This window comes from Taudactylus pleione, unplaced genomic scaffold (assembly GCF_031769625.1).
Source record: "Taudactylus pleione unplaced genomic scaffold, aTauple2 ptg000214l, whole genome shotgun sequence".
Taxonomy (NCBI): Eukaryota; Metazoa; Chordata; class Amphibia; order Anura; family Myobatrachidae; genus Taudactylus; species Taudactylus pleione.
In genome coordinates this window covers 4,864,055-4,891,061 of record NW_028284616.1, presented here as the reverse complement: position 1 = coordinate 4,891,061, position 27,007 = coordinate 4,864,055, and the positions used below count along the sequence as shown (strand labels likewise).

General features: G+C 42.8%; 1 protein-coding gene across 1 annotated transcript in view; it reads left to right on the top strand.

Annotated features, from left to right (window-relative positions):
- Window positions 1-27,007, top strand: part of TRABD2A (TraB domain containing 2A) — a 116,203-nt gene that overhangs the window by 13,282 nt on the left and 75,914 nt on the right. The window contains exon 2 of the mRNA XM_088478512.1: window positions 17,855-18,415. Within this exon, the coding sequence (XP_088334638.1) occupies window positions 17,855-18,415 (561 nt within the window). The remainder of the gene's footprint in view (window positions 1-17,854; window positions 18,416-27,007) is intronic.

The window sequence follows — 27,007 nt, the reverse complement described above, 5'->3', positions numbered from 1 at the left end:
GACGGCACTTTTCGCGGCTAATTGAATTCGGCTCTTAATATGAAAAGAAAAATATGAACTGTCTATAAAGTAACATTGCTGTTGTTTGTGAATAAATTCCAAATCGCAAGCAAAACACATTGGGCCTGATGGTGAGGTGCACGCAGTGGTGATTTCGGATGCAAGCAGACAATGTTTTCAGTCTGTGTGAGCGTCTGAGTCGCACCGCGCATGCGTTCTGATGGTAGCCACCGGGAGACGCATTACGATTTTGGACGCAAGACCTGTGGATTTCAGTGGGAGTTCCCAGGAGGTAACATGGGGGTGGTTAGCCAGATGCTGACATGTCGCTTACAACGACTGCGTCTAAAGACTCAGTTGCACTGACAGAGGATGCCATGTTGAGATGGCGCATTTGCATTTGAGTAGGCTCAGAATCGGTTGCTGCATTAGTATAAAGATGCTATTGCGGAAAAAGACGCAGCTGTGGCCTCATTTGCTCGTACCTCTGATTCTGCCCCAGTATCGCATTACATTCCTTCGGTAAAGGAATTAAGTCAGAGTTTGCAACATGTTATATGAATGAGTACACAACCTAATGTAATCAGACCATATTTCTGATATTAAGATAGGGTTAGGTGAGCTTCTGGGGTGCTGACCCTCTGTATGTCACTATGACATTGTAATGAGCTGTATCTGTGCCTTCATTTTGTAATTTTTATTTATTAGCAGTTATTTATAGAACGCACACATATTCTGCAGTGCTTTACAGAGAATATTCAGTCCCTGCACCAGTGGTACAATCTAGATTCCCTACCACACACTCACTTTGCTTGTAAGTCATACATACACTAGGTAAGGCATGCCCATGCTGCAAGTTACTAGGCAAGGTTTTCTTAGGGGGGATTTCAATTCTGCCCGATGGACGCAATGTACCGAGGTGTGTGGGAAAACTTGCGATGCCGGCCTGGGGGCACGTAGCATTCAATTAAAATCTCCCTTAGATCTGGCAGCCTTTTGGGATATAGGTTGTAGTCAGGGCCGGTGCTGCCATTAGGCAACCTTAGGCAGCCGCCTCTGGGCGCTGGCCATTGGAGGGCGCCGCTGAGTCCACAAAAAAATATAATGAATCGCATAATTCATGTCTGAGCGGCATATAATGAATTTGTGGCAGTGTTATGAGGTACATTATGATTATGGCGCTCTGCTGTGTGTAATATTCTATATAGTATATGATGAATTTGGGGCACTGCAGTGTGGCATGTTATTGAACTGGGGAGACTAATGTGTGATATATTATGAATTGGAGGGAACAGGGGGGGTTGGTGAAATGTTGCCTAGGGTGCCTAGAAACCTTGCACCATTGTAGTAGTAGGAAAAAGTATCTGTTCTGCTCACACTGCTTCACCATTACATTTACAAGCCTGATAAGATGAGTTTTTACAGCTGGAGTAGTGGGTGGGCTGGGAGATTCAGATGTTCTATGGGCTGTGGAAGTGAATGTAACACCTGACCTGACTGGACAGGTGGCTGTAAGAGTCATGTCCTTAATTCATGTCCACAGAAGATTCAATCCAATGTATCCCTGTAGTCAGGGGCCATTCTTTACAGAAGTCTCTTCTCTCCTCTCTAGGCTCTCTTATATTTTACTATGGATGAGCAGCCTGTGGTAATAATCAGTAACAATGGGAGTCCCAGTGTAGATATAAGGCGCAGTACTGTATATTATTGAGCTTTGCAGTTTACTTTATTAGAGGAATTAATTATTATGTTTATTGTTTTGTTTCTATGCTTCTCTACTAGTGAGTGGTAGATTCACAGTGGTTGTAATTTCCTTTGCTATGAAATACAGTTTCTTTCTACTTTTAGTAACTTTTGTCTACACATACATGTGTTCCATGTAGTGCTACCTAGAGCCTCTTTGTGCACCCAAAATGGGTTGCTTACACACTGTGCTTAGGCCAGTGCGACAGCGCAGAGCAATAGGAAGTTGTCTTCCCCTTCACCCAAAATCTGTTTTAGAAAGGACTAATAATCTCTTATTAAGAAGAGATATGACATAGCTTGATATACACATGGCAGTATACAGAGCCGGCCCTAGCCAGTTTGCTGCCCTAGGCAAGATTTTGGGTGGTGCCCCCTAACCACCATCGCTAGTTCCGCCTCTGACCCAGCACCCCTCTCTGAGCACAGCACCAATCAACCAGCAGTACATATCGCAGCAGCAGGCCAGCAACATCATCACCCCTTACCCATTACAATCCTCATCCACAGAGAAATAGACATTTTAGTGCCCTGTGACAGCAAGAGCATTGGCGCCCCAACCCCCCTGTTTGTCTCCCTGTAGGCAGGCCCAGGCTACTGGACTCTGCAAAGGTCCATGGGAGGAGGAGCTGCTGTGGCAGGGCATGCCCAGCAGCCTTCCTCCAGTGGCAATTTTTGTTACTGCCCGCTACCACCACTGTCTCTGCTCCCCAGCCCAGCTGATGCCAGCTGTATGAGCTGCTGCCCAATCAGAGCTGAGCTGAGAGCTCCAATTGCGTTAGGACAGCAAGAGCAGAGGTGCATCCGCATGTCCTGGTCCCATCATTGCCCACTGTGAAGCTGAGTTAGCCCTAGGCTTGGAGTGCATGCCCCTAGGCATTTGCCTAATTTGTCTATGCCTAGGGCCGGCTCTGGCAGTATAGCAACTTGGTTGTGGTATGCAAAACAAAGACACATAACTGAATAAAATAATCCCATATACCGTACCAGTTTAATCACCTATTCACGTGAATAAAATTATGTACAAGACACAAGTGTACTTCATTTATACATAGCTTTGTAAGGTGCATTAAGTCTTGGCTTGTTCTAATGTGTGTACTTGAATTGGCTTGTTTGCATGTCACTGGGGATTTTCTATGCTTAGGAACGCTAAAAAGTTATATATTTCTGACACATGTCACAAAAGTCTTACTAAAATTTTTCCATTAAAATATTTACATTATAAGTAGCAAAGTATATATTTGTTTCATGTCAAATGAAAGAGCAATAAATGATTATTGTTGTACCTTGCCCTAATTTCAGTGTTAAGCAAAGTAAGGCATCTCTGAATAAGTGAGAAGATTCCTCAATTTGATGAAATTCTGCTTATTTGTCAGTGCTCATAGGATCCATTGGCCAGCGGACTTCCAGATGGCCTCCTATGTTATCGCCATCTAATTATTTAAATTAAGCTTTTTTAAAAAAATTCTAGTTACAGTTATATTAAAATAGTAATGAAAAAAATATATTTTCAAGTTTTTATGGTTTTTAGTTATATTTTTATTTTGGATGAATCCGCAACTGGAACCTGATACAGGTATATGGTACGACAATACCATAGTTACCATTCCGACTAGCACTGATGGTGTGCTGAGGATCACTCAGCTACCTCAGCATTTTCTTAATGACAAATAGCACCGAAATATCACAGTGATATAAAATAGGACTTGTTAGGCCTATTTGATAAATAGACCCCTTAGAACTTGAGGTAAATCCAGCTAGTACTTGGCCAAGCCATATTACACTGCAAGGGTGGGGTGGGGGGGTTAGCATTTTAAAATGTTTGAACAGATTTTAGAGTTGGGAGACCAGTAGGTCATAAAAGTTCGTCCAGTTATACAACAGTCACATATGCACAAGGTCGACATCTGGCATACATTAAATGTCATTGCTTCCACTTCTATATATGCGTCCAGTTCAAGGTACAGCCATGTGCTTGCAGTACAAAAAAGGGGGCTGTGACCAGGACCAGTGCTACCTTTAGGCAACTGCCTAGAGCTCCAGTACCTGGAGACACCACATAAATAATTTATGTGTTTTAAAAAGTCAAGTGTGCATGTGAGGTGTTGGACATGTATGGGAGTCAGAGCCGTAACTAGACTTTTTGGTGCCCTGTGCCGAAAAAAGAGCATTGGCGCCCCCCTAAATAGGGACATAAGATAGTGCGTCTGAAAAAGGGCCATGGCCTCATGGAAAAGGGCCAGGGAAGACATAGGGGAGATTCTAAATTGTAAAGGAAGGGGAAAAGTTTGGGTACCTGAGCACAAGTGGATAGAAGATGGTAAATAGAGTAGGTAAGTAGCAAACAATGTAATCTTTAAACCCACTATTAAAGATCAATAATGTATCCTCAGATACTGTTGTCTCATGTGGGGGTGGGTAGTTAACTACTAAGTGTACCCCCTAAAAAGATGAGAGTTCTTTTCTTCTTTTACCTCCCTTGTGAAGAGATAGGGGAGGCCAGTAGATGTTGGGGATAAAAGAAGAGGAAACTACAAGTGAGAATACAGGAAAAATGACAGACCCAAACAGCGCCCCCTGCGGTGCCCTGTGCCATGGCACAGGTCGCACTACCCTAGTTACGACCCTGATGGGAGGGGCCGGTAGGATGAAGCCTGGCAAAGGCCTACTAGAAACCTTGCACCGCATCTGGCAGTGACACCTAGTAGTTATTGCAAACGTTAATGTTCATAGTATAAATGTGCACCTCGGTTACTGTTCAGCCTACTCTGTGTATTCATAAATGTTTTTCAATTCTATTCTAATCAATATATGTGATTATTGTTTGTGGTCAGGACATAGGTCCTGTTTAGGGTATTTTCAATAAATTGTATTGTTTATTATATTATTATTATTATTATTATTATTATTATTATTATGAAAATAATTATAATAATTATAATAATAATAGTAGGCATTGCGACTTAAAATTATCAACATCCCATCAGGCTGCATATGATGCGCATTTTGGTACCCAAACATATAGTGGTCAATCCAATTTGCTACAATGTACTCGCGGGTGCGAGTCATCGCAGCAGCAGTCACACTTTATGGCAGCCTAAATTAGCTCAAAAGTGCTCGCCACCCCATAAGGCTGCGAGTAAAATTGAGTGAATTTGGGCTGAGAGCGGGCTAATAGGGGTGCGAGATGAAGTAAGCAGTGGATTTATGGATCACAATGTGCCTTTGGTTGGATCAAGGTCATTACCTCTTTTGTTCTTAGTTTGTGTAATTTTGATCAACAGTATTAAGAGGTCTATTTACAAAGCCTTGGATGGAGATAAAGTGAACAGAGATAAAGTACCAGCCAATCAGCTGATAACTGCCATGTCACAGGATGTGTTTTAAAAATGACAGTTAGGAGCTGGTTGGCTGGTACTTTATCTCCGCCAACTTTATCTCCTAACTCCGGCCATTTTATCTCCATCCAAGGCTTAGTAAATAGACCCCTGTGACCAGAATGAAGATCTGGAACTAGTTGTAAAAATATTTTTTTGGCTTTAGCTGCAAAGAAGTGATTCACAACCTACACAAGTTTGTAGGGATTGTCCAAGTAATTCATAGAAAAGTGCAAGTCGCAAACAGTAGTGAGGGGGCCGGGTGGGGGAGTATTGTTTGCTATATTCAGAAATATTTAATTGAAGAATTATTTTTTTTTTCACAATTCGAATTATTATATAATAGGTTAGCAAACTAATTTTTACCACTGTAACTACTTGCCTATGAATGCTCGGTTACTTGTTTTTTTGTGTGTTTTTTATTTTATAATATAATGATAAAAGGGTTGGTATATGTTGATATATATCTATGGTGATGTATTAATCCAAAATCGTCTTGATTACATGTCAGGTTTTTGTTTTAAACTTTTAAATCCATATCATTGTTTGGCTACCTGAATTACCTTTACAAGTATATCAACATCTGCTAGGTTATGACATTTGGATCCAATTACCCATGAGTGCTTGCAACTAATCCTTGCAGCTATTATTGGGGAGATTACATATTTTCATAAAATTACTTTCAGCTTTAGCTCTGAAAAGTGCTTATGCTTTCTGTTTGGATCTTAACTTGTGCCCAGTCTGCATGTCTGAGTGGTTTTTAGTACATTGCATGTATCCCAGGGAACTTAGAACAATTTGGATTGCTACATCATTCGGGCTGTACTAACCTGAGATAATGGAGGCACAGCCCGGAGGCATTAGTATGAGGTAGATGCATGCCAAAATTTTCTCCCCATTTTTTTTCATAGTTCCCTTGTTAACAACAACCACGAGTCCATTCTTAATTAAAGATATTTATTTTATTGTAGTGGGAGAACTGAAAGAAAATGAGACTCATACAATATAATTCAGCATAATATGATAGTTTGGGAGCTGTGACTGTTTTTACTGACACTTGTTCATATGTACAACTTGTTATTATCACTCAGTAATATATATATATATATATATATATATATATATATATATATATATACAATATATATATATTTTTTTTTTTTTCAACTTAGACCTATGACAAATATTACCTTTATTGATAACAGATTGATTATGTTGTTATACAGCACTAAGGGCCCCATTTAACAACGAGCCTAAACACCAGCAGCATATTTTGTTTAGTATTGCAGTGATACAAACGAATATATGACACTAGTATTCAGCATTACCTCGCAGCGGGGTCCACAGACGCTCCCCTCGTCATCTGCGTGCTCCGCTCAGCTGCTGGTAGCCTATTGCTGCCAGCGACTGGCTTTTATGTCATGTGCATGTGCGACGGGCAGTCTGTGTATGTGCATGACAGTTTCATCCGGTGTAGACCCGATAGTGCCTAGAAGGCTTACGCTGAAACCGGAAAGGCTGCTACCGGGTCCCAATTGCCGGCATCTAAAGATGGCGAGAGCGATACAGTGACAAACAGAGGTAATCTTAGATTACCGCTGTTTGTTATATACTGAAAGGATGACATAACCCCTATAGCGAGTGCTAAAGGGGTTTTGTATCGTTGTTAAATGGGGCCCTAAATATGTTTTATTTTAGTGTTGGGATAGACGGTTTTGTTAGAACAGAGCTAGGACACAACTTTTCTCAACTTCAACTCTCTGCACATTTTAAATCTGCCCACCTGCAGTGCAGCATGGTTTTACCAAGGTGCAACTTGCTCTGTCTTATCTGACATTACAAAATGGGTTATCATTGTGGGCCTGATTCTGATATTTGTGCAAATGGTCGAAATTACTCAACTGCAGATGCGTCTAAGGACCGTATTCAATTTGAGGCCAAAAGCCGTTTTTGCGTGTTTTTGGCGGAAACCTTTTTTAATTTTACTCCGTATTCAATTTTGAAGACTTTTCGCCTAGGTGGAAAGTCAATGCAATGTAATAGGCGGAAAAGTTTCGCCGATGAATAGCAGGTGGAAAAAAGTGCAGAATTGGGGTTTTGAGGTGCAACGTTGCGGGAACCCCCGTGCAGCCTTCAGACAGTCCCCCAAAGGTAAACTGTGCAGGAAATAAAAAAACACTTAAGGACACCCCAAAAAAATCACTTTGAATTTGGAGTTGAAAAAAAAATGTTGGAGGACAAAGTTAAAAACTAGCAAACTTGACTCTGGGGGGGTCCCAAAGTATGCCACAAGTGTTTTTTCATTGCAGGTGCTTGCGGCAGGTGGATTTTTCACGTTTTTTAAATTTAACTTTAGCAACTTTAAAATATGCTGACCCCCATTTTCAAGTACCCCAAATTTGCTGGGATAAGTTATTTACTATTCTGCACCACTTATACAAAAACGCTATTTAGCAGCTATTGAGCCCGTTTAAAAACACCAAATATCTTCAGCCAGCCAAATTGGGGGTAACCATAGCTAACCCCCATGTCAGAGCATATTTTGGGGGGGGTGTCAGGATGATTTCCCCAAATCTGATAGGACTTTCTGCTTGTTTAAGTTTCACCGGGTTCGTTTTTGCGTCCTTTGAAATTGAGAATGGCGAAAAGCAGGCACGCATGGAAAGTGTTTTCTCCAAAAAAACAGGAAGCATGCAGAAAGTCCGGCAGGCGAAAAGTCCGGGACTTTTTGCCTCAAATTGAATACGGGCCTAAGGTCCGTATTCAATTTGGAGCGAAAAGCCGTTTTCGCATGTTTTTGGCGAAAACTTTTCGCCGATGACGTCATTTTCGCTTGTTTTGATTTTACTCCGTATTCAATTTGGAAGACTTTTTCGTCTAGGCGGAAAGTCAATGCAATGTAATAGGCAGAAAAGTTTTGCCTATAAATAGTAGGCAGAAAACAGTGCAGAATTGGGGTTTTGGGGTGCAACGTTGCGGGAACCCCCGTGCAGCCTTCAGACAGTCCCCCAAAGATAAACTGTGTCAAAAAATAAAAAAACACTTAAGGACACCCCAAAAAAATCACTTTAAATTTGGGGTTGAAAAAAAAAATTGTTGGGGGACAAAGTTAAAAACTAGCAAACTTGACTCTGGGGGGTCCCCAAGTATGCCCCAGGTGTTTTTTCATTGCAGGTGCTTGAGGCAGGTGGATTTTTCATGTTTTTTTAAACTTAACTTTAGCAACTTTAAAATTTGCTGACCCCCATTTTCAAGTACCCCAAATTTGCTGGGATAAGTTATTTACTATTCTGCACCACTTATACAAAAACGCTATTTAGCAGCTATTGAGCCCGTTTAAAAACACCAAATATCTTCAGCCAGCCAAATTGGGGGTAACCATAGCTAACCCCCATGTCAGGGCATATTTTGGGGGGGTGTCAGGCTGATTTCCCCAAATCTGATAGGACTTTCTGCTTGTTTAAGTTTCACCGGGTGCGTTTTTGCGTCCTTTGAAATTGAGAATGGCGAAAAGCAGGCACGCATGGAAAGTGTTTTCTCCAAAAAAACACGAAGCATGCAGAAAGTCCGGCAGGCGAAAAGTCCGGGACTTTTTGCCTCAAATTGAATACGGGCCTAAGGTCCGTATTCAATTTGGAGCGAAAAGCCGTTTTCGCATGTTTTTGGCAAAAACTTTTCGCCGATGACGTCATTTTCGCCTGTTTTGATTTTACTCCGTATTCAATTTGGAAGACTTTTTCGTCTAGGCGGAAAGTCAATGCAATGTAATAGGCAGAAAAGTTTTGCCTATGAATAGCAGGCGGAAACAGTGCAGAATTGGGGTTTTGGGGTGCAACGTTGCGGGAACCCCCGTGCAGCCTTCAGACAGTCCCCCAAAGATAAACTGTGTCAAAAAATAAAAAAACACTTAAGGACACCCCAAAAAAATCACTTTAAATTTGGGGTTGAAAAAAAAAATTGTTGGGGGACAAAGTTAAAAACTAGCAAACTTGACTCTGGGGGGTCCCCAAGTATGCCCCAGGTGTTTTTTCATTGCAGGTGCTTGCGGCAGGTGGATTTTTCATGTTTTTTTAAACTTAACTTTAGCAACTTTAAAATTTGCTGACCCCCATTTTCAAGTACCCCAAATTTGCTGGGATAAGTTATTTACTATTCTGCACCACTTATACAAAAACGCTATTTAGCAGCTATTGAGCCCGTTTAAAAACACCAAATATCTTCAGCCAGCCAAATTGGGGGTAACCATAGCTAACCCCCATGTCAGGGCATATTTTGGGGGGGTGTCAGGCTGATTTCCCCAAATCTGATAGGACTTTCTGCTTGTTTAAGTTTCACCGGGTGCGTTTTTGCGTCCTTTGAAATTGAGAATGGCGAAAAGCAGGCACGCATGGAAAGTGTTTTCTCCAAAAAAACACGAAGCATGCAGAAAGTCCGGCAGGCGAAAAGTCCGGGACTTTTTGCCTCAAATTGAATACGGGCCTAAGGTCCGTATTCAATTTGGAGCGAAAAGCCGTTTTCGCATGTTTTTGGCAAAAACTTTTCGCCGATGACGTCATTTTCGCCTGTTTTGATTTTACTCCGTATTCAATTTGGAAGACTTTTTCGTCTAGGCGGAAAGTCAATGCAATGTAATAGGCAGAAAAGTTTTGCCTATGAATAGCAGGCGGAAACAGTGCAGAATTGGGGTTTTGGGGTGCAACGTTGCGGGAACCCCCGTGCAGCCTTCAGACAGTCCCCCAAAGATAAACTGTGTCAAAAAATAAAAAAACACTTAAGGACACCCCAAAAAAATCACTTTAAATTTGGGGTTGAAAAAAAAAATTGTTGGGGGACAAAGTTAAAAACTAGCAAACTTGACTCTGGGGGGTCCCCAAGTATGCCCCAGGTGTTTTTTCATTGCAGGTGCTTGCGGCAGGTGGATTTTTCATGTTTTTTTAAACTTAACTTTAGCAACTTTAAAATTTGCTGACCCCCATTTTCAAGTACCCCAAATTTGCTGGGATAAGTTATTTACTATTCTGCACCACTTATACAAAAACGCTATTTAGCAGCTATTGAGCCCGTTTAAAAACACCAAATATCTTCAGCCAGCCAAATTGGGGGTAACCATAGCTAACCCCCATGTCAGGGCATATTTTGGGGGGGTGTCAGGCTGATTTCCCCAAATCTGATAGGACTTTCTGCTTGTTTAAGTTTCACCGGGTGCGTTTTTGCGTCCTTTGAAATTGAGAATGGCGAAAAGCAGGCACGCATGGAAAGTGTTTTCTCCAAAAAAACACGAAGCATGCAGAAAGTCCGGCAGGCGAAAAGTCCGGGACTTTTTGCCTCAAATTGAATACGGGCCTAAGGTCCGTATTCAATTTGGAGCGAAAAGCCGTTTTCGCATGTTTTTGGCAAAAACTTTTCGCCGATGACGTCATTTTCGCCTGTTTTGATTTTACTCCGTATTCAATTTGGAAGACTTTTTCGTCTAGGCGGAAAGTCAATGCAATGTAATAGGCAGAAAAGTTTTGCCTATGAATAGCAGGCGGAAACAGTGCAGAATTGGGGTTTTGGGGTGCAACGTTGCGGGAACCCCCGTGCAGCCTTCAGACAGTCCCCCAAAGATAAACTGTGTCAAAAAATAAAAAAACACTTAAGGACACCCCAAAAAAATCACTTTAAATTTGGGGTTGAAAAAAAAAATTGTTGGGGGACAAAGTTAAAAACTAGCAAACTTGACTCTGGGGGGTCCCCAAGTATGCCCCAGGTGTTTTTTCATTGCAGGTGCTTGCGGCAGGTGGATTTTTCATGTTTTTTTAAACTTAACTTTAGCAACTTTAAAATTTGCTGACCCCCATTTTCAAGTACCCCAAATTTGCTGGGATAAGTTATTTACTATTCTGCACCACTTATACAAAAACGCTATTTAGCAGCTATTGAGCCCGTTTAAAAACACCAAATATCTTCAGCCAGCCAAATTGGGGGTAACCATAGCTAACCCCCATGTCAGGGCATATTTTGGGGGGGTGTCAGGCTGATTTCCCCAAATCTGATAGGACTTTCTGCTTGTTTAAGTTTCACCGGGTGCGTTTTTGCGTCCTTTGAAATTGAGAATGGCGAAAAGCAGGCACGCATGGAAAGTGTTTTCTCCAAAAAAACACGAAGCATGCAGAAAGTCCGGCAGGCGAAAAGTCCGGGACTTTTTGCCTCAAATTGAATACGGGCCTAAGGTCCGTATTCAATTTGGAGCGAAAAGCCGTTTTCGCATGTTTTTGGCAAAAACTTTTCGCCGATGACGTCATTTTCGCCTGTTTTGATTTTACTCCGTATTCAATTTGGAAGACTTTTTCGTCTAGGCGGAAAGTCAATGCAATGTAATAGGCAGAAAAGTTTTGCCTATGAATAGCAGGCGGAAACAGTGCAGAATTGGGGTTTTGGGGTGCAACGTTGCGGGAACCCCCGTGCAGCCTTCAGACAGTCCCCCAAAGATAAACTGTGTCAAAAAATAAAAAAACACTTAAGGACACCCCAAAAAAATCACTTTAAATTTGGGGTTGAAAAAAAAAATTGTTGGGGGACAAAGTTAAAAACTAGCAAACTTGACTCTGGGGGGTCCCCAAGTATGCCCCAGGTGTTTTTTCATTGCAGGTGCTTGCGGCAGGTGGATTTTTCATGTTTTTTTAAACTTAACTTTAGCAACTTTAAAATTTGCTGACCCCCATTTTCAAGTACCCCAAATTTGCTGGGATAAGTTATTTACTATTCTGCACCACTTATACAAAAACGCTATTTAGCAGCTATTGAGCCCGTTTAAAAACACCAAATATCTTCAGCCAGCCAAATTGGGGGTAACCATAGCTAACCCCCATGTCAGGGCATATTTTGGGGGGGTGTCAGGCTGATTTCCCCAAATCTGATAGGACTTTCTGCTTGTTTAAGTTTCACCGGGTGCGTTTTTGCGTCCTTTGAAATTGAGAATGGCGAAAAGCAGGCACGCATGGAAAGTGTTTTCTCCAAAAAAACACGAAGCATGCAGAAAGTCCGGCAGGCGAAAAGTCCGGGACTTTTTGCCTCAAATTGAATACGGGCCTAAGGTCCGTATTCAATTTGGAGCGAAAAGCCGTTTTCGCATGTTTTTGGCAAAAACTTTTCGCCGATGACGTCATTTTCGCCTGTTTTGATTTTACTCCGTATTCAATTTGGAAGACTTTTTCGTCTAGGCGGAAAGTCAATGCAATGTAATAGGCAGAAAAGTTTTGCCTATGAATAGCAGGCGGAAACAGTGCAGAATTGGGGTTTTGGGGTGCAACGTTGCGGGAACCCCCGTGCAGCCTTCAGACAGTCCCCCAAAGATAAACTGTGTCAAAAAATAAAAAAACACTTAAGGACACCCCAAAAAAATCACTTTAAATTTGGGGTTGAAAAAAAAAATTGTTGGGGGACAAAGTTAAAAACTAGCAAACTTGACTCTGGGGGGTCCCCAAGTATGCCCCAGGTGTTTTTTCATTGCAGGTGCTTGCGGCAGGTGGATTTTTCATGTTTTTTTAAACTTAACTTTAGCAACTTTAAAATTTGCTGACCCCCATTTTCAAGTACCCCAAATTTGCTGGGATAAGTTATTTACTATTCTGCACCACTTATACAAAAACGCTATTTAGCAGCTATTGAGCCCGTTTAAAAACACCAAATATCTTCAGCCAGCCAAATTGGGGGTAACCATAGCTAACCCCCATGTCAGGGCATATTTTGGGGGGGTGTCAGGCTGATTTCCCCAAATCTGATAGGACTTTCTGCTTGTTTAAGTTTCACCGGGTGCGTTTTTGCGTCCTTTGAAATTGAGAATGGCGAAAAGCAGGCACGCATGGAAAGTGTTTTCTCCAAAAAAACACGAAGCATGCAGAAAGTCCGGCAGGCGAAAAGTCCGGGACTTTTTGCCTCAAATTGAATACGGGCCTAAGGTCCGTATTCAATTTGGAGCGAAAAGCCGTTTTCGCATGTTTTTGGCAAAAACTTTTCGCCGATGACGTCATTTTCGCCTGTTTTGATTTTACTCCGTATTCAATTTGGAAGACTTTTTCGTCTAGGCGGAAAGTCAATGCAATGTAATAGGCAGAAAAGTTTTGCCTATGAATAGCAGGCGGAAACAGTGCAGAATTGGGGTTTTGGGGTGCAACGTTGCGGGAACCCCCGTGCAGCCTTCAGACAGTCCCCCAAAGGTAAACTGTGTAAAAAAAAAAAAAAAAACACTTAAGGACACCCCAAAAAATCACTTTGAATTTGGGGTTGAAATAAAAAAATGTTGGGGACAAAGTTAAAAACTAGCGAACTAGACTCCAGGGGTGTCCCCAAGTATGCCCCAGGTGTTTTTTTCATTGCAGGGGCTTGAGGCAGGTGGAATTTTTCACGTTTTTTAAACTTAACTTTAGCAACTTTAAAATATGCTCACCCCCATTTTCAAGTACCCCAAATTTGCTGGGATAAGTTATTTTCTGCAAAAAAACCCCCAGAATACTATTCTTCACCACTTATACAAAAACGCTATTTAGCAGCTATTGAGGCCGTTTAAAAACACCGAATACCTCCAGCAAGCCAAATCGGGGGGTATCATAGGGAACCCCCATGGCAGAGCATCTTTTGGGGGGGGGGTCAGACTGATTTCCCCAAATCTGACAGGACTTTCCGTTTGTTTAAGTTTCACCGGTTCCTGCTTTCGCCTACTTTCAAATAGAATACGGGGATACGCGGGCATGCGCGCAATACTTTTCCGCCTGCAAAGTAGGCGGAAAGTCCGGGAGGCGAAAAAGTATCGCGGCTCAGCTCAAATTGAATACGGGCCTAAGTCGCTAAAAAGTCACACAGTGCATGTGTCCCACAGTGTGTATGAAGTTGTGATGGAGAGGCATGGTCTCAGAGATGTATTGGAAATTTATTAGTTGTTCCTAAGCGGTGACTGGGAGTTGGCTATCCAGACGCACAGAGATGGCATGTCTTATGGGCGTGTTATGGGAGTGTCGCGGGTGTGTCGTTGAACTGGTTGTGAACTGAGAGGCTTAGGGGTCTATTTATCCAGCAGTGAAAAGCGTGGAGAAGTGGACTAGTGGAGAAGTTGCCCATAGCAACCAATCAGCTCCTACCTATTATTTTATAGATTGTACTTGATAAATCCTACTTCAAAGCTGATTGGTTGCTATGGGCAACTTATAAACTGGTTCACTTCTCCACACTTCTCACTGCTTTATAAATAGACCCTTTAATCACTCACATTGGGGGCCATACGCTGACAGAGATTCTGCACCTAGCATGGGGCTGGTGCAGGTTTCGATGGTGCAACCAATGGTTGCCTCTAATGACGCTCTAATGACGCAGTAAACTGTATTTCAACGTCTAAAGACACTGAAAGAGGGCATCTTAGTCCTTGCACATCCAGATACACGGATGTACACCAGGGAAGGGCTTGAACTGGTATTAACAGAAAGTCACACATTCTACAACGACTAAAGAAGCACACACAGACCTAACAGTGTGTGATTCAGAATCAGGCCCTGTATGTCAGATTTTATTATGTTGCTAAAATGTAATGTAAAGAAGTCGCAATAAACTTCTTGGCAAATAGAAGCAATTACTATCTGCAGTCTACGTTTAAAATATTTTTTTTCTTTTTAAAAGATTATTATGATGTTGAAATATAAGTGTTTTGCAGGTGTGTGAGATAAAAGATAGACAATTAAAAGATCGACAATGTCTAGATACACACCAGATTTTAAACAGGCAATATGTCGACAGGGACAAAATGTCGACACACGAAACGTCGACCTTTTGACCCTGTCGAACATTTGTAGACATTGACGATAACGATATCGACCATCGGTCGTGCATGCAGGCCAACCTGGTCGATATCGTCCAGGTTACGTAGGGATCCGCGATCGTTGATTGCAGGTTGCAGGACCGTTTTTGGTGGGTTTGTGGTGTGCTGGATGATCGATATCGATCATCCAGCACACCGGGAGGGTGCAGGGAGATCAATCAGCGATATCGTTATCGCTGACTGATCGTACCGTGTGTACGCACCATTAAGTATGTATGTGCCAGCCCAAAACCCCACTTGAGTATGTGCCAGCCCAGAGTCCCCGTCATATGTACCAGCCCAGAGTTCCCCCTTATGTACCAGCCCAGATCTCCTACTTATGTGCCAGCCCAGAGCTCCCCTTTATGTGCCAGTCCAGATATCCGCATTGTGTGCCAGTCCAGTGCTCCCTGATGTGCCAGTCCAGAGCCCCCTCTTTATGTGCCAGTACAGACCTCCCCTTTATGTGCCAGACCAGCTCGCCCCTCTTTGTGTCATACCAAAGCTCACTCCTTACGTGCCAGACCAGAGCCTCCTTATGTGCCAGCCTAGAATCCCCTTATGTGCCAGCTTAGAGCCCCCTTATGTGCCAGTCCAGATCTCCGCATTATTTGCCAGTCCAGAACCCCCTTCTTATGTGCCAACCCAGATCACCCCTTTATGTGCCAGGCCAGAGATTCCTTATGTGCCAGCTTAGCATCACCAGGTAGCATCAGTCCATTGCTTAGCTGCCATAGCAATATTTTTGGGTAAATTGCATCGATGAGGGATTTATTATCATGGTGATAATCAGCACAAAAACAAATAAGCATTCTTATTGCAGGAGAAATGGGTCTCTTGATATATTTCTGAATGATTCACTATGAATGTTACTTTATGTGTACTTCTTCATAGGGCTGTCAGTAGATGTTGCATTTACCATGTGGTTGAATGATGCTCAGGTTGGATGGACCAAAAATGTATATATAAAAAAAGCTTATTTGTATGGTCCATTAATTGGAACCCTCCTCTATTTTGCTAGTGGTCTAACTTTTTCTGAACCTGGTACCACAAATATCCTGAAATATATAGAGTGCAAATTTATAAGAATAATATTGATCCGGCCTTGTTTGCCATTACGCGGCTACAGACCATAGCAAAACTTCCACTATGTTTTTCAGATTATTTGCTACATTAAACGACACAGGCAGCACATTTATTTAGGCTGGATGTGTACCTAAGAAAGTAAAACATTCATCCATCCATCCATACTTAGCCTCTTTTCCTTCATCATATAACTCTCCATTATTCATGGTTAACTCCCTTTTATCTTCATTATTCTTCATGTAGGGGATGAAGTAGCAGCGCATTTGGGGTAATGGTTACCATTATTGCCTCATGGCACTGAGGTCATGGGTTTATTTTACAATTTCCTCTGGGTTCTCAGGTGTTCTCCCACAAAACTAAAACATACTGGTAGTTTGGATAGACTTGAACCCTAGTGTAAAGGTGTGTGTACATGTGTGAGCTCCACTGGAGGGGACTGATGACAGTGACTAAATATTATCTGAAAAGTGTTGCAGAATACGTGTGGGGTATATAAATAACTGATATAAATGTATCTAACCTTCTAAATAGGACAAGAGAAGAAGTTGCCCATAGCAACCAATCCACTTGACCACCACTTATTCGCCCGGCTGTTGCTGCTGTTTGTAAGAACATTTCTACCAAAATGAAAAATAATGTTCAATAATGACATATAATAACTAAAGTCCTTATTTCCCCTTATTGACATTATAAATGTAGGACATAAATCTGGCTAGGATAGACAAAGTTTAAATTCATCTAGAGGATGATCTTTTGTTATCGTAGGGAGGCTTTTTATATGAGAGATTTACTTTTTCAGCTGTGTACATTTTTGAGTGATACCAGCAATCCTGCAAACCTGACGCCAAGTTATTGTCTTGGGACAGGTTTAAAATCATAATCTATTTAAATATTATCACTTGTGGAATATGACATGCACAGGTGCATTATTCCAGTATGTAAATGAGGCCACTATTTCCTGTACGTTGTTTATTCTGGAAATTAATACCTTAATACATATTCTAAAGAGACCTCCAATATAAGGACTGCAGTTAGATATACTGTTCTGTTTAACTTATACTATTTATACTGTTCTATTTTAATATAATTGTTTCTCTATAGCTTAGTGTAGAGGAAGTGCATGTAAAGCTATGTGTTTCATTGCTAAAAAATGTAGAATATAGCATGCTTTTTGTAGAAAATAATTAATCCTTCCTTAAATCTATGTTTAAGCATAAATATAATTTGCAAAAAATTTTATTGCCCCTATAAAATAGTGATGTGCAGAACACAAAAAAAGAATATAATACATTTCTGGGTGCACAAGCAAATAATATATTACTAAATCTTGGACCAAGCAGTATACACTTGCCTTCATTGCTATACATTTAGATTCATATTTAAATCTGAGCCATAATCATTTAAATCTGATCCTTGTGCCTTCTTTGAAAGCTGAACTTTCACCTGACCCCTACCACTGTATTGTGAGTTGTCAGATTTGTTTTTGGAATAAATTAAATTGAAGTAGAGTTCAAAGACTGTAGAAGCCAGAACATTTCAGACAATATCAATTAATCAAATAATTGAATACAGTTAGAAATTTATCGTTCTCTTAAAATACGTACATGCTAATCATGGCAACTTTTTTCATATCTTTATAATCATTGTACTAATGATATTGGGCTTTCAGTCAGTCCATTAAGATAGTTTAACATTGTAATGGGATGCTTGGTTTTGCATGTGATACCATGGCTACAAAAATGGCTGCCCTCTTGCTGTGATTATGATGATGTGAAAAAGAAAACAGTTAATAAGATTTTTTTTATGTGATTTTTTTTTTCAGCAAAGCCATTTGAACTCCTTTCTCTGGACCATCAAACGAGATCCTCCTTCATACTTCTTTGGCACCATTCATGTCCCATACACAAGGGTGTGGGATTTTATCCCAGAAAATTCTAAGAAAGCTTTCCAGCAGAGCAATATTGTGTACTTTGAGTTGGATTTGACAGACCCCTACACAATCTCCGCTCTGACCAGTTGCCAGATGCTGCCTCAGGGTGAGAATCTACAAAGTGTTCTTCCTAGAGATATTTATCGCAGACTCAAGCGCCACTTGGAATATGTTAAACTCATGATGCCCTCATGGATGACACCAGATCAAAGAGGGAAAGGTCTTTATGCAGACTACTTATTCAATGCAATTGCTGGCAATTGGGAAAGAAAGAGACCTGTTTGGGTGATGTTGATGGTGAATTCCCTGACTGAGGTTGATATCAAATCTAGGGGGGTCCCCGTTCTGGATTTATATCTTGCTCTGGAAGCAGAGCGTCTTAAAAAGAGAACTGGGGCAGTTGAGAAAGTAGAAGAGCAATGCCACCCGCTTAATGGATTGAACTTCTCACAGGTAAGATTGTTGGGGCACTCTCGCTTTGGATGACAAATAAACCTAACATGCTCATCTGCATTTCAGTATTTTACAACTACTGTTCTTCCTCCATCTAATTCATATCAATTAATAACAAAATGGTCAAATTGAATGATCAAGATGCTCCATGACTGGCCAGCTTCATCCTTCCTTTCACAGCACCTCCCTGGAGTATTCAAGTGTTACCTTATGTACAAGAGCATTCAGTGTTTTGTTAAACATACTCATCACTTATGTGCAGAACAAAAAGTGTGTCAGTTTGCCTAGAAGATTACATTATCTCTGAGTGTTGTTTCTTTATCTGTAGAAGAATGGCCAGTAATCAGCCTTCTCACCTTCTACCCCAGAAAGCTATCAGTCCTTCCAAATCACCAGAAGGTATCTTGTGAATGGTGACAGCTGTGAAAATATTTGTCCCAGTAAGGAGCCTTTCAGTGAAACAGACAGGAGTCCTTGTAGAGGAGGAGATCTGTTGGAGGAATAACAATAACCTGGGGTGGAGGGTATACGACTGAGAAGGCGAAAAAGCACATATACTGTAGGGACTTGTACAGTCTCTAAAATTATAGCAATAAAACTACATCAATATCAGAAAATGTTACCATTGATTATAGGGATATTCAGTAACAAACTGTACCCATCATAGGAGCCAAATCTCCACATAGCACGTTTTCTTCTCCTCTAAGTCAATAATTTTTTCGTTTTAAACCTGGTCAAGCATACTTGTCTGAAGTCTATAATATTGGCTTCTTCTGTGTAATGGCTATAGTCTGAGGAAATTTGGATAATGTTTAACTACTGTGCAGAAATCATGTGTGTGATCTGACGCACAGGGACTGAATTAGAGGTGCAAACATGTCGATGACACGTGCAGTTGGCCAATGATTTAAGTCTGCGCATATGTCTGAGTCGCACAGAGCATGCATCCCGATGGTTACCGCATGGAGACGCAGCACAGATTTGGAAGCAGGAGCTGTGGATATCAGTGGGCGTTCCTAAGAGGTAGCAGGCGGTGGTGAATCAGAATCGGGGAGTGTCACACTGGAGGCCATGCTCAGACAGAGATACTGCACCCGCCATAGGATGGTGCAAGTATCGATTGTGCTGCAAGTGGGCATCTCAGTGTGAAGAAAATCGGCTGTGGCATTAGCATAAGACACTGCTGCAACAAAACAAGTAGCCGCGGGTGGGCAGGGCCAGCTCTAGGGGTGTTCGACCAGTGCGGTCGAACAGGGGTGCCACCCATAGAGGGCGCACCCCTCCCCAACATCCCGATTTCAGCGGGACAGTACTGGCCCGACAGAAGTGGCCCACGGGTGGTGAAATGGGGAGGTTGGGGCTCCGGACCCCGGGGTCTGAATGAATGCTGCGCGCATGCGCGTGGCATCCATTCAGTGACAGGAGAGGGCTGGGGGAAGCCCAGCTAGTGAAGCTCCCCCCATCCTGATGTTATTTGGAGGCGTGCCATGTGGGCACGCCTCCAAATAACATCACATAGGGGGCGTTGCCTATAGTAATTAGACGACACCCCCATTTTGCATGCTTTGAGGAGCTGGCACAGGGTGCTCCGAACCCTGTAGCCGGCCCTGCGGGCAGGGGTGTCTGTGTCTGGCTCAGGATCACGCTCACATTATCTAAAATCACACATATTTACTACATGCAGTTACATAAAAACAGACATTTACTTGAGCATGCACCATACCAAATAATTAGGAATGCTAATACCATCTCCTTGTAGAGTCTGGGGGTCACGCAGAAACTACACAGAAGCAGCTTAAGAGATGGCTCTACATATGAGCTGCTATCTGCTTACTCTCCAAAATTGCCTAGGCCTCATAGTCAGCATAGCATTGAACCTAACATTGTTAGAATGCAGCAGGGTAGCGAACATTGCAGGGCAACTATCTAATGCTGGGTACACACTATACAGATATATACAGAACGAGTAATCTGCAGATATATCTGCAGATGATGGTCGTTCATACACACTCATCATCTGTGTCTGGCCGTGTGTCCCGCCCCCCTTCCCCGCGGTTGCCACTGTGTGTGTACTGACGGTCTGCAGACCACCCGTACACACTTGTCGATGGACTGTCCATCAGCTGTGCAGCACTGCCAATGTTATATGTCTGTGAACAGATTCGGTATGAAATACCGCCTGCCGCAAATCCCGGCAGCGCCAGCCTGACGTGGAAGGAAATCCCGATCGTCTGAAAGGTAAGTATGAACTAACCTAACTGTACCCCCTAACCCTTCTTTAGGGTGCCTAACCCTAACCTCCCACCCCTGTGCCTAACCCTAATCCCCTCTCTAAGTGCCTAAACCTAACCCCCCTTTCCCTGCTGCCTGAACCTAAGTCCCCTGGGGGGTGCCTAACCCTCCCGCCCCCTAGCCTAACCCTAACCTCCCGGGGGGTGCCTAACCCTAAGTCCCCCCCGGGAACCCTAAACCTAACCCTCCCCACCCCACGGCTATCCACGCTCGGTGCCTGGCATCCCTTTGATCGGGATGCTGGGCGCCGGTCTCCCGGCGTAGGTTAGTTAACCCACGCCGTGATTCTGTAGTCTAGTTGCCGGCGGTCAGCATAGTGACCGCCGGCATCTTAAACGTATACCCTGTGAACAGTGTTGTTCACAGACATACACACTGGCCGACAGGCAGCAGATATATTGGCCGATCAATTGATCGGCCAATATATCGGCCAGTGTGTACCCAGCTTAAGCTGCCACACAGCAGGTTCAATCCAGTGTCATTGTGGGTTACCTCATGCTTTACTGTTACTTAAACTTGCCCATACATGGACCACAGACTACGCTTACTGTTACATACAGTGATTTAGGTGCTCAAACTGAGCTTATCCATCTGCTTTTAAATATTCCCCAACATGTCCTGAACTAATGGTATTCTTGGCAATGTACAGATAATGGGCGGAATTCAATTCTTTCTAGCCCCTATCGCGCCCGACTGAGCTATTCAATTCTTGCTCCGGTCGGGCACAATGAGCTGCCAGCGCTACATTTCAGCTTGCAGCCCCTGGGGGATGAGAGCTGAAATGTGCGAAAAGTGACATGTTTGGGCGCCCAAACATCACTTTTCGCGATCGCGCCCAGCACTTTGGGCGGGTTTAGCTGCTTTACGCGGCTAAACCTGACCTCTATGGGCGCGATCAGCACGAACATCTTGGACAATTGCATCGCGGCCCACGATCTCCTGTCACTTTAGACGGGAGATGCGGGCCGCGAATACAATTGAATTCCGCCCAATGAGTCTAACTAAACTAGCTAATCAGGCCACAAGCACTGACGCAGTGACATATTCAAGAAATGATGTGATGAGAGCATTAAATTATTTGGTTATAATCTAATTTCTTTTGATATACTTTTGGTTTTACTTTTTACTTTTTTTTTTCCAATGCATAATAGCAATATCTAGTGGAGAGAAACGACTTTTTATGTTTAATCTTGTTTGCATAGAAAAAAAGGGAATAGGGAGTTTTCTTTAGTAGTATGACTATTACTTTAATATTAGTAAACTTAGATTAACTGTACAATATAATAGTCTAGTTCCATGACCTTTGAATTTCAAATCAGAATTCTCTATATATATTTTATATCTATATATATATATATATATATATATACTGTATGTACATATATATATATGTACAGGATTGGACTGGAACACAGGGTTACAGGGAATTCCCCTAGTCAGTTAGCTAGGTAGAGCAGGAACAAGGATTAACAAACCATACAGTGTATTATCCATATTGTCTGCAGGCTATGGGCAGGGGCGTCTTAAGAGAGGAGGGGGCCCGTGTTCACTCCCTGTGCGAGGCCCCCTCCTCTCTCCCTGGTGGCCGGTAGCCGACTGACGCTGCTAGCCAGCCACCGGAGCCTTAGTAGACTCCGGGCACTAGAGTGTGCCCGGAGTCTACTGCGCACCAGTCTTTCCGGTGTTCTGAGCAGCGCAGACACCCGACGTTGGACCACGGACAGGTAAGTCTAAAATAATATGTACCCGGGGGACCCATGTGTCCCGCACACACTGCACCCATAATAGATACGCCACTGGCTGTGGGCCTGATTCAGACCCTCTTGCGAGCTCAGCGAGCGACAGCAGCTCCATCGCTCACTACAAGACGGTGCGGCTGTCGATGCTGATTGACAGCTTGCTCCGTTTTGTAGGCGGGGAGAGGGGGTGGCTGCACAAACGTAGGCGTTCCCTTAGGAACGCCTGCCGTTTGTGGGCGGCCCTACTGACATCAATCGTGATGTCAGTAGGACTGATTGCGGGAGCCGAGACCTTCCCGCAGGTATCGCCACAAACCCGATGGTCGCGATAAACGTGACCAACGCCAGGCCTCTCGCACAAGCTGTGGAGGCCGGGAAAAAAGAAAAAGGTACACCCTGATTCAGAGCGAGCGCACGCAAAGAGCGTGCGCCTCTGAATCAGGCTCTATGTCATCTATAATGATTAGCCAAGCCTCTGTTGCGACTGGCCACGCCCCTCCGGAGGCTGGCCGCACCCCTTAAACATGGGCTCCTACCACTGCCTAACCCCAGTGGGCCCCTCATGTCCCAGTCCGATACTGTATATATATATATATATATATATATACCGGTGCCGTTGCGCACAGCACATCCGCGGTCCTGTGTCTGGCTAGCAGAGTGCTTGGATTGGCACTGTGAAGCCAGAATCGCAGATGCAGTGCCGCCCGAAGCTGGACGCTGTAAACGGCAGACTGCAGCCATAACAGCCCCCCATAACGCAAAGTTAGGACGCTGGGTACCATAGACCCTTGGTTATGTTAGGCATTTCACAGTCAGTAAGCCAATCTTGAAATAGATTTAACATCTTATACAGGTACAGTTTAAGAGAGGAGGGGGCCCATGTGCAGGCTCTGTGATTGCCCTCTCCTCTCTGCGACACAGTAGACTTTGACATTATGCCAGAGTCTATTATGCCCACACCATGTTCCCAGGTCCTCTCTACTGTGCATGTGCAAATTGTAATGGTGATTTCTGCTTCTGCTGCAGCAGCGATGCGGGACTCCAGACAGATGAGTATAATTATATGGGTGTAGGATGTGCATTTGTTACAGATACGCCAATGATCCAATAGGTAGCTAGTCAAGGGAGCAGAGAATTGGTGTTATGTGGCAGGAGCGAGGCTGGTTAGTTAATAGCCTGTCTGCTGCATTTTGTACCAGCTGTAAGTGATTAAATTCTTTTGCTGGGAGATCCAAGTATAGGGCATTGCAGTAGTCCAAGCACAGTGATACACATGCTGTAGGCAGATTTTCTGAGGGAATTAGTGCTATGTTCCTCAGATGACAGAATGAGGATTTTTTTTCGTGGCTGATACCTGATGTTTAGGGACAGATGTACTAAGCCTTGGAGAGTGATAAAATGGAGAGAGATAAAGTACCTGCCAATCAGCTCCTAACTGCCATGTTACAGGCTGTGTTTGAAAAATGACAGTTAAGAGCTGATTGGTTGGCACTTTATCACTCTCCACTTTATTAATCTCCAAGGCTTAGTACTTCTGCCCCTAAGTGTCTGACCATTATCCAGGATAACACATTCCGCACATGTTCATGGCAACTCTGAACGCCCAAGCATAAATCTAGTTGGATGGCAACGCTGTAGTCATGTGTCATGATGATGATAATAATAATAATAATTTTATTTATATAGGACTGAAGGCACTTTACAGAAATGATGAACATAATACAGAAATTTAGATTTGCAGAATATACACAACCGTGAAATATAATACTCGTACAGCGGTTTTGATTTGCGGAAAATGATGAATATAATACAGGGTTGATGCAGCCATTGTGGATCATAAATTCCAAGGTTTATTTATCCTACCCACAAAAGTACCAGACGAGGCAGCGATCTTGGGCGTACTACATAGGTTACACTGGGTGGAAAAGGCAATGTTTGATAGAAATGGGGAAGCTACAAAATACTAAAGCAAGATGCAGAATACTTATAATCATCAGATCCATGCATTGTTCATCTTACCCAAGAGAGTACCATCGAGGCACCCATCTTGGGCGCAATAAATAGGTTACAATATGTGAGATAAGCGATAATTGGAACTAAGACATATACGGGTAAATGATAAGTGTCTAACATGATACACACAATGAGTTACTATGATCATTTATTTTGTATAAATAAGTTACAATATGTGTATATTCTTGTAACTAAATAAGTGAGATAAGCGATAAATGGAACTAAGACATATACGGGTAAATGATAAGTGTCTAACATGATACACACAATGAAATACTATGATCATTTATTTTGTATAAATAAGTTACAATATGTGTATATTCTTGTAACTAAATAAGTGAGATAAGCGATAAATGGAACTAAGACATATACGGGTAAATGATAAGTGTCTAACATGATACACACAATGAGTTGCTATAATCATTTATTTTGTATACACATTGTATATTCTTGTAACTAAACAAGTGAGCGCAGTAAAACAAATGTACTCTCATTGTAAGTTAAATGCATAATTTAAAAACTATAAACATGTAAACAACTAAATAAAATGTAACACCTAAAATGCAGCCTGCAGATGGTACAATGCTATATATGGAAGTTTATGGGATGTAGTTATGAGACCGGCGGCCGCAATGCCGCTGGTCTCAATACCGACAGGGGACTCCCGACAAGGGACTTAAGATAGGCGTTGAAATACCGACACCTATCTTAATCCTGATGCCGGAACGTCGAAGGACGCCAGCCCGAATGATGTAAGATCGGGGAGCCCTTAGCGTTAGGTGCGGGGGGGGGGAGTGTTAGGTTTAGGGAGCGTAGTGGGGTTGGTTGGGTTTTTGGGTGGAGGTTAGGGTTAGGCACCCCTAGAGGGGAGGGTTACGATTAGGCACCACTGGGGGGTTAGGGTTAGTCACTAAAAGGGGAGGGTTAGATCTAGGCACGAAGGGGGAAGACTTAGGGCCTGATTCAGAGCCGTTCGCTATTTGCGGTCGTTTGTTCAAAAACAAGGGGTGAGCGAGCAAAACATACGCTCGTTTATTTGTTAAAAACGCCCCCTGGCCGCTCGCACCATACGTCATGTCCGCTATTTATTAGATTAATCGAGTACATCGACCAGCGTATGAACTGCTCGCTATTCTTGTGGTTGGTTTTTGCTACCACAATCTTGCGAGCAGTTCTGGCTATAAAATAACCCAGTGACGTGGTCAATGACGCTGCTGTATTAATTATGCACACCCATAAAACGCCTATTTTGACCTTTAAGCATGCCTGCGTTCGGATCTCCACTCCCCATTTTCAAGCACCTTCCCCTGTTACCACCCACATACGCCTCATTCTGTCACTCAAAATAGCAGGCATTCGCTATATTGCGAGCACATGAATTTCGGCCGCACTGACTGGTTCGCGCATGCGTATAACGATCCGTACGCATGCGCAGATGTGCGAACATCGCACGGAACGAGCGTACTGCCGCTAGCGAGTGGCTCTGAATGAGGGCCTTAGATTTAGGCACTAACGGGGAGGGTTAGGGTTAAGGTGTGGAAGTTTATGATTACAAATTAATCTTTGATGAGCTGGCATCATGATTGTAAGAAAAGCTGTCTAGAAGAAGGTACTCACTGTAAAGAAACCATGTAAAAATTGTGGGCTAAAAGCTATTCATCATTTACTAGCTTACAAATCATAAGTAACTACAGAAATTTTTATATATATATATATATATATATATATATACATATTCCCACTTGCGGGTGGCACTTCCCGGTTTTTAAATAGATGAAACATGCAGCACACGCTGACTTAGCCAACGTTTCAAATGTTTAATACATACAGTGCATCTGGAAAGTAGTCACAACGCCTCACTTTTTCCACATTTTGTTACAGCCTTATTCCAAAATGGAATAAATTAATTTTTGCCCTCAAAATTCTACACACAATACCCCATAATGACAACATGTAAAAAGTTTATTTTGCAATTTTTGCAAATTTAATAATAAAAAAAAAAAAAGAAATCACACATACATAAGTATTCACAACCTTTGCTCAATACTTTGTTGATGCACCTTTGGCAGCAATTACAGCCTCAAGTCTTTTTGAATATGATGCCACAAGCTTGGCACACCTATCTTTGGGCACTTTTGCCCATTCCTCTTTGCAGCACCTCTCAAGCTCCATTAGGATGGATGGGAAGCATCGGTGCACAGCCATTTTCAGATCTCTCCAGAGATGTTCAATTGGACTCAAGTCTGGGCTCTGGCTGGGCCACTCAAGGAGATTCACAGAGTTGTCCTGAAGCCACTCCTTTGATATCTTGGCTGTGTGCTTAGGATCATTGTCCTGCTGAAAGATGAACCGTCGCCCCAGTCTGAGGTCAAGAGCGCTCTGGAGCAGCTTTTCATCCAGGATATTTCTGTACATTGCTGCATTCATCTTTCCCTCTATCCTGACAAGTCTCCCAGTTCCTGCCACTGACAAACATCCCCACAGCATGATGCTGCCACCACCATGCTTCACTGTAGGGATGGTATTGGCCTGGTGATGAGCGGTGCCT